This window comes from Suncus etruscus, chromosome 16, assembly GCF_024139225.1.
Source record: "Suncus etruscus isolate mSunEtr1 chromosome 16, mSunEtr1.pri.cur, whole genome shotgun sequence".
NCBI classification, from domain to species: domain Eukaryota; kingdom Metazoa; phylum Chordata; class Mammalia; order Eulipotyphla; family Soricidae; genus Suncus; species Suncus etruscus.
The window spans coordinates 59,429,210-59,437,491 of record NC_064863.1 but is presented as its reverse complement, the minus strand read 5'-3'; the positions used below and the strand labels follow the sequence as shown (position 1 = coordinate 59,437,491).

The 8,282-nt window shown below is 39.9% G+C and overlaps 1 protein-coding gene across 1 annotated transcript; it reads right to left on the bottom strand.

Moving 5' to 3' along the window:
* Positions 1-2,741: 2,741 nt before the first annotated feature.
* Positions 2,742-5,474, bottom strand: LOC126032168 (endogenous retrovirus group K member 6 Gag polyprotein-like). The gene is made up of 4 exons (XM_049789861.1): positions 5,432-5,474; positions 4,946-5,086; positions 3,638-4,747; positions 2,742-3,541 (listed from the first exon to the last, which is right to left on the bottom strand). Exons 1-4 carry the CDS (start codon positions 5,472-5,474, stop codon positions 2,742-2,744), a joined length of 2,094 nt encoding a protein of 697 aa, XP_049645818.1.
* Between the last annotated feature and the right edge of the window lie 2,808 nt (positions 5,475-8,282).

Sequence of the window (8,282 nt, the reverse complement as noted above, 5' to 3'; positions counted from 1 at the left end):
AAGGGGCAAAGTGAGTAACATCCATTTGCCAGAGCTCACCGGGCACTAGACCACGGGGGTTGACGCCTGTACAAGGCTCAGGCAAAAGTGAAAGGCAGGCTTTGCAAGACTTTACAATTTCTCTAGCCTGCTCTCTGGTGATGGAGAATTTTAGCCTGAGTGTTTGAGCATTTAAGTGATGGAGAGTGTGGGCTTGCTGGGCAAGTTGAAGTGCAGTGGGTTGATTGAACACAGGCAAAAGCCGTGTAGCTAGGTCTACTGCTGAATTGCCTTCAGATAGGGGCCCAGGAAGGTTGGAGTGGGCTCTAATGTGAGAAACAAAAAACGGCTGGGTGCGATGCAAAATAAGTTGTTGAATTTCTGAAAAAAGAGCAGCTGCAGGGGTGGAGGGTTTAATAAAGGGAACTGTTTCTAAAACAGGAAGAGAGGCAGCAATGTAACAACTATCAGTGTACAAGTTAAAAGCTTGTGAGATTTGCTGGAAAATATGAACAACAGCCGAAAGCTCTACGAGTTGGGCAGACTGATAGTCTGTAGGGAACTGATGCACAGTGCCATCGACAGTAAAGGCAGCCAAGCCAGTGGAGCTGCCGTCTGAAAACACGAGGGAGGCATTAGGGATGGGCTGAAGTTTGGTAATTTTTGGAAAAACTACTGGATGAATTTTTAAAAACTGTAACAATTTATCAGGTGGATAGTGGTTATCAAGCTCTCCTTGAAATGTGGAGGCAAAAATGGTCCATTCTTGCTGATGTTGTAGGAGCCACTGAAGTTCAGGTTTAGTATAAGGTATGATGGCTTTTGTTGGTTGGCAGCCAAAGAGTTTAACAGAAGTTTCACAGCCTTGCTGTAATAATTGTACCACTAAGTGGGGATAAGTGGCTAAAACTTTAGAGGGTGTGGAGGATAAATGGATCCAATACAAGGGGGCAGATTGCCATAAAACACCAGTGGGTGTTAGAATGGTGGAACAAATAATGAGAAGAAGAGGTTGTTGGGGATTATAAGTGGTTATAAGTTGGGCTTGAATAGCAGTATTGACTAAGGACAGTGAATTTAAGGCTTGTGGAGTGAGCTGTCTTGCACTGTTAGGATCAGAGTCACCTTTTAAAATATCAAAAAGAGGTTTAAGGTCTCCTGTGGAGAGTTTGAGATAAGGTCTTAGCCAATTGATGTCACCTAGCAGGCGTTGAAAGTCATTTAGGGTTTTAAGATGTTGGGTACGAATTTGGACTTTTTGTGTTTTAACCTGATTAGGGAGCAACTCAAATCCTAAGAACAAGTGTGGGGGATGAATTTGAATTTTTTCTTGGGAAATAGAAAACCCTTTTTGTTGCAAGGTAGAAATAATGTGCTGTGCAGCATTTTGGAGAGGCATTTTCTCGGGACTTGCCAATAAAATATCGTCCATATAATGAATAATATAAAGGGAAGGGTATAACTTTCTAAAGGGGTCAATAATAGAGGCAACATACTTTTGACACAAGGTTGGGCTATTAGCCATGCCTTGGGGCAAGACTTTCCAATGGTAGCGAGGGTTAGGACCTACGCAGTTTGTAAGAGGGACAGAAAAAGCAAAATGTTTGCAATCATCTGGGTGCAAAGGGATGGAAAAGAAGCAATCTTTGAGATCTAAAACAATTTTAAAGGTGTCCTTAGGAATAGCAGAAGGGCAAGGGAGGCCAGGTTGGGTGGCTTCCATAGGAACCATAGTTTTGTTAATTTCTCTTAAATCATGCAAAAGTCTCCATTTTCCAGATTTCTTTTTAATAACAAAAATTGGCGTGTTCCAGGGAGAAGTGGAAGGTTCTATATGTCCAGCAGTGAGCTGCTCCTGCACAAGCTGCTGTGCTGCAGTTAATTTTTCTGTAGTTAAAGGCCACTGGCTTACCCAGACTGGGGTGTCATTGAGCCAAGTAATTTTGTCTGCTGGGTGTGCAGGGGAGGCAGTGACCTCTACTGAAAATTTTGGAGGGCATTGTTAAACCCAAGGCCTGCTTTATCAAATTTGGGAACAGGTTGGATAGGTTGAGAGATGCCTTGCAGGTTCTTTCCAAGGCCTTTAGTTGGAGTATAACCTTGATTAAGCATTTGTTGAATGACAGCAGGATTTTTACATTTCATAACATATATGCCCATTTGTTCCATGATATCACGGCCCCACAAATTGATTGGGAGATTTGGAATAATATAGGGACGAACAAGACCTGTGTCTCCATCCTCATCTTGCCACAAAAGTTTATTGGCACTGATAAGGACTTTTTTAACTGATCCTGCAATGCCTGAAACATTGTCAAAAGAAGAAGTAGTAGGCCAATCAGGGGGCCAGTCAAGGGGAGAGAAGCAGGTGGTATCTGCCCCTGTATCCAACAATCCAACAAATGGTTTGCCTTGGATGGTTAGGGTTAAAGGGGGCCTGGCACGACACATGGCTTGAATCCAAAAAACTTCAGAGGAGCCAGGAGATGAAGCTCCACGGCTTTCTGCTAGTGCAGGAAATTGGGTGTCTAAAGGAAGGGGCAATGCTTGGGCAATTCTTTGACCGGGGACAATTTGCACAGGATAAAAAGGGGCTACAGCAAGGAGAATAATTTCCCCAGTGTAGTCATTGTCCACAAGGGAGGGTTGTACAATTAGGCCTTTAATGGTGGCTGAGGCTCTGCCAATTATCATAAAGAATGTATTTGGAGGAGGAGGGCCAAAAACACCGGTGGGAATTGGCTGGACACCATCCTCTGGAGTTAATATCCTTGGGGAGGAGGCGCCGAGGTCCAGTCCTGCGCTGCCTGGGGTGGCCCTGACAAGGGAGGTTGCTGAGGGGGCAACATACTGCGAGGGACCAGAGGTTGAGTGCATGGCACCTGTTGGGGCAGGGTTTGAGAGAGGGCTGCAAACTGGTTTGGCTGAGATTGCTGGGCAACTGACTGGTTGTTGGGCCGGCTGTTCCCCGAGGCCGGCTGGAAGTTGGTATAAGCTGGGGTCCGGGGCTGACCCCGCTGCCCGTTTCCCTGAACCGGAGGCAGGGGGTTGCCATCAATGTCAGTGTTGGAACGGCAAACAGCTGCCCAATGTCTGCCTCGACGGCATCGAGGGCAGAGGGATGGGCGAGGGTTAGTAGTGCCTGTTTGCATGGCTGGAGCTTGCTTTTGAGGGCAGTGGGAGGCAAAATGGCCAGGTTTCCCACATTGGAAGCAAGTTTTTCCTTTATTTTGGCCTTGAAAGGCTACTAGAGCCTTGGTGACTTTATGGACAAAAGGATCAGCATCTCGACATAATGAAATCATATCATGCAGGGACTTCCCCCTAAGGTTGCCACGAAGGATGCTTTTGCAAGCAGGGTTTGCATTTTCAAAGGCAAGTTGTTTTACTAGGGCATTATCAGTGTCTGTGGCAGATACTCCCAAAATTCTTTCTACTGCTTCTAGGAGCCGAGAAATAAAACTATGATAGGGCTCATCTGATTCTTGAGTAATTTTTGCCAGTGGAGCCGTGGAGGCACCGGCACGGGGCAGGGACTTCCATGCCTGAAGGGCAGCTAAGGCTGTGCTAGTTAAAGTAGAACGGGGAAGATCTCATTGTTGAGCTAAAAGGTTATAGGGAGCAGAGCCAGATATTCTTGCATAAAAATCTTGATCACTGCCTGCAATTTCTTTGCAGCGATTAGTAAATTCTACTTCCCAAAGGAGGTATAATTCTTGTTTAAGGGCAGTTTTAACAATTTCTTTCCATTCAAATGGCAGGACAAGACCTCCACCACCCATAGCCTCTAAGCAAGAAAGGGTATAGGGGGCAGACGTGCCGTAGGTGTTTACAGCTTTAAATAGTTCATGCAAATCCTTTTTATTAAGGGCTTTATATTGTCTAAGCTGGTTTAAGAGATGAGTTTCATTTTCTTCAATTGAGGAACTGTTAGGGGCAGGTGCAGCTGCAGCTTCAGCAGCAGCAGGCTCTTCCTCAATAGCATCGGGGTCAGGGTTTTGTCTAGCTTGTTGCCTGGTTCGGGGGCGGGGGAGCTTACTAGGTTGAGGAGTGGGAGCTGGACGAGGGGGCTCCTCTTCTTCCCCTCTCCCATCCAGAACGGGAAATTGCAGAGCAAGGTTATTTTTAGTTAGAAGCTTAGAGAGGCGCTGTTCAAGGGTTACAATTTCTTTTAAATCTTGCAGGGGGTTATCTTTATGGAAAAGTTTTGAGTTTGGAAAGGGTGGATGAAGAGATTGAGGGGGGTCTGGCATAGAGGAATTGTAGGGAGGTGGCTCAGAGAGAGGAGGGTAAGTAGCATGCTGATAAGTAGCAGCTGCATTTTCTAGATTTTGTGCATCAGCAGGGTCTAGGGGCTCTTCAGGAGGGGCAGTAGCCACTGCACGAGAGGATGGGTAAATACTTGAAGTAAGGGACCGGACTTCTGACCGGATTTTGTTCATTTTATCAGACAAAGATGGGGTTGACTCGGAGGATTTGTCAGGGTTGCTAACAGACAGATTGACAAAAGAACTGGACCTCGAGCAAGCCTGAGAACACTCGTGGGAGGCAATTTGCAGATGACTCTGTGCCTTTTGAAGGATGTCTCTGCTTTTGGAATCAACATCTGCCCTTACTATTATACTTTTTAAGAGATTCCAATATTGACTAATGGTTTTTTGGTCAGCTTTGCTTCCATGAGTAAGAAAGTGTTCATCTAATTCTTCACCAATTTGTTCCCAAGTGCTTAGGGCAATTTTAGGACAGGTAACTACAAACCACGGGCACACTTCATGAACAAAGAGCAAAAATTTTACAAGATCTCTTTTCTTAACTTTTATGTTTCTATTTAATAACTCCTCTTGAATATCTTTTATAAATCTAGCTTCTTTACTCACATTGGCTCCCATACTGGGAGATTAATGGGACGGCGGTTGCAGTTATAACTATTGAACTAACTTGACCCTGCGCCACCCAAGGGGCTTACCTGGCGTCTTAGGGGACAAGCTCCGGACTCGTTTCCTCTGCCGTCCGACCGGTGGTCTGTAACTCGAGCCCCACGTCTGGGCGCCACTTGCGACCCCCGGAGGGGGACCCCCGACCTGCGGGAGTGGTTGGTTAAGGGTCGCTAGTTATTCGCAGGTTTCCCGAGCAGATCCGGTCTTATGCTGTAATAGAACTGTGAGAGGTTAATAGAAACAGGCTTAAGACAACTGATGCTGTTCAAAAGCGAAATTTATTGGGATACACACTGTTTATATAGAAAATGCATAAAGGGAGGCGTGCTCAGCCTGTCAATCAGGCCTGAGGCAAAGGTAATGTCCAAATAAGGCATAGGGCTAGCAATACCTGTTACAAATTTCTATTGCTTTATCTTAACTACATATTTTCTATGTATCATAATAGCATAAAATGGGGAGGGGGGAAAACTAGCAGTAACTAGGTCAAGCTTTTCACCACAAAATGTTCCAACCTGCATGTAAACTGAGGGCCCACCAAGGTGTTAAAGAGGGCATACCAAGGTGTTAAAATTCAACAGGACGTGTCTTTAAAGCTAATTGGTTCTGGCTATAGTTGCCAGGGTCTTAGATGTTATCTCACTTCTCCAAGCTATCTGGTTGAAAACTTCTAAGTTTTTTCAAGTTTTTGTGGTGAGCTATTTCCTTTGAGCTCTGGCTTATGCTAAACCACATAAAGACAGGAGAGAAAAATGTCTCAGAAACTTCAATTTGCTCTAGATCCATGCAGCTTCCCACAATTAGATACATGTCTATTTTACCCTAGACACTTGTCCAAATCCTACATGTCTCTCCAAAGGCATCCAGATAATTTATCAAATAATAATAAAAATTACAGTGTACTTTATTAAGTACTTAATAAAAATGATAAGGACTTATTTTGTTGTTTGTACTTTTCATTACATATTGAAAATGTATTTACTAAGGTAAAATAAAACTAGAACCAATAAAGCAACTAAAAATAAAAGACAAATGATTACCCCGAAGGTATTCAAAAGATGGTTTGAATTCTCAAATTTTTTGAAAATGATAGCTCTGTTTAAAGACGTTAGAAAATAGTTTAAAATGAGCTGGCCATGGAAAGTAAAGTTTTGTGGCTTTCTCCACAGAGTGAAGAAAATGTGTTCAGTGAGGTAAGACATTTTTATTCAAAGAAAATTATCTGACCATGAATTGTTAACATTTTCTCAAGATCTAGTTAGATTACTCGGTTGTTGATTTTTTCCTTTCTGCAGAATATATACAAACTTTCAAGTAGTGAGATAAGATATTGTGTACTTAGGCAATTTTTAAGTTAAGAAGAATAACCAGAATGTTTATCTATTTTGCATCGTGAAACAAAGATAGCAGTGTCTTAAGGCAGAGTACTAATGTAAATTTTGTTTGCATACTATTAAAGATGGAAAACATTTTTGGAGAAATCACTATTATAACACTTTAAAAATAGTAAGACTGTGTCACTGAATATGCCCTTTCTTAGTGAAATGTATACCCATTTTTTCTCTTTAGATTGCTCTATGATGACCTTTATGCTTTTTTTGTTTTTCTGGCTTTTATTGAGTTCTCTCTGTATAAGATATTGACTAGGAGCTTTGGTACAAAGTTATAATAAAGGACTTGCAATGTAACTTGTGCTAAGACATGCTTCAGTCATATTTTATCATTATAAGATTAAAATAAATAAAAGGTAGGGAGATTTTATAATACAAGTAAATCTTCCTAGGAAACACAGGTAGATAAATGCCTTGTACCATTCTTATGGGAAAATGATTTATTGATATAATTTGTTCTTCAAAAGGTTGTAATATTCTTAGGGGTGCTATTTATTTCTTATATTTATTTGAAACCTAAACATTGTGTGCAACTGAAAATAACAAAAGCATATCTGTTATTATTTTAATATATTTTAATTCATATGTTCCTTTATAATCAGTATGAGTATCAGAATATTCTTTGGGGCACTTTCAGCAATGGTCAGGGTTACTCTGCCTGTCTTCAGGGGTCACTCCTGGTGGCCCTGAGGGACCATTTAAGGTGTTAGGCATCAAATCAGGTCAGAAGCATGCACTTCTACATGCATTATCACTCTTTTCCTTCAGATCACTTTTTATCATGAGATATAACATGGTGATAGAAATAACATCTCTTAAATGCCTCTTTTGAACTATGTTCACCACTTTTCTTTCTTGATGATGTTCACTTGATTTTATTTGCACAAAAGGATAATATAAATTAGAATAGTATTTGTCTCAGTAATATATTTGAATGCTATTATCAAAGTGTCCAATTAACTTATTAAATATACACATATTCTGATTTATATTGGGAAAAAGAATCATTCACTAAAATTAAACCTAATCTTTTCATTTTTCTGAAGGAATTCGCTACACAAATTATCAAGGTAAATCCTTTATATTTGATGCACATATTTTCAAGATTTTCTGTTTAATCTTTACAGGTTATTACATTACTTTATATATGATTCTTTTTAGGAGAAACTCGAGGAGCTTAAATTTGAGGAAAAACAGCCAAAAGAGGTATTTTTTTTAATTCTAAAATTGTGATGATATTTACAGTTGTATAGGCTATCAAGACATAGTAATGAAATAATGCTAGTGTATAAAATTAAATCATGGCAAAATAAATATATTTTAAGGCATATATGTATTAGTTGCTTTTTAATCAAGTTTACAAAATTAAGCCTTAAAAGAACTACATTTTGACTTAAAAGAATAATATTCTAACAATGGAAAGTAGTCAAACTTAGAGTTAAAGAAAATAAATTTTGGAGTAAATCATAAAAATTATTATTCCTTTTGCTGAGAACAATGGAAAATTTATTGTAATTTCCTCATTTTAAGGTAGTCATACAAAGTACATCAACAAATTTAATCCACAATTCAAGTATTTAGTCACAAATTTGCCTACACTTTCTCTGTGATTTTCTGTTTTTATCCAGATTTAAGGATTAAGGATAGGAATTTTGTTCTTTAATAAGTTACTTCTCACCTCCATCCCAGATCATTGACTTTCAGTTTGGTTGTGCTTTGCAAAGAGAATAACTTTTAAGGCTTTTTGATATTATAATCAAAAGGGCCTATCCAACTAAATTTTGTAAAGGAACAGCACAGTACTTATTAATATTTATCTCTTCTAATTTGACAAAAATAATATATTTTTCTGGATATTATAGGTATATGATCTTAAATTTGCAATAATTTTGCTCATAGTAGTTCCTCAAAATGTTATAAATGCTTAGATTTTAAAACTTTTATTATTTTTATAATTATCAGTTAATTTTTTAAA

Coding starts and splice junctions, on each gene's coding strand:
- LOC126032168 (XM_049789861.1), bottom strand. CDS start 5,474: ATGCCCTCTTTAACACCTTGGTGGGCCCTCAGTTTACATGCAG. Junction 5,087..5,431: donor GGCCCTCAGTTTACATGCAG/GTTGGAACATTT, acceptor GCGAATAACTAG/CGACCCTTAACCAACCACTC. Junction 3,542..3,637: donor CTGCAAAGAAATTGCAGGCA/GTGATCAAGATT, acceptor TAACTAGCACAG/CCTTAGCTGCCCTTCAGGCA.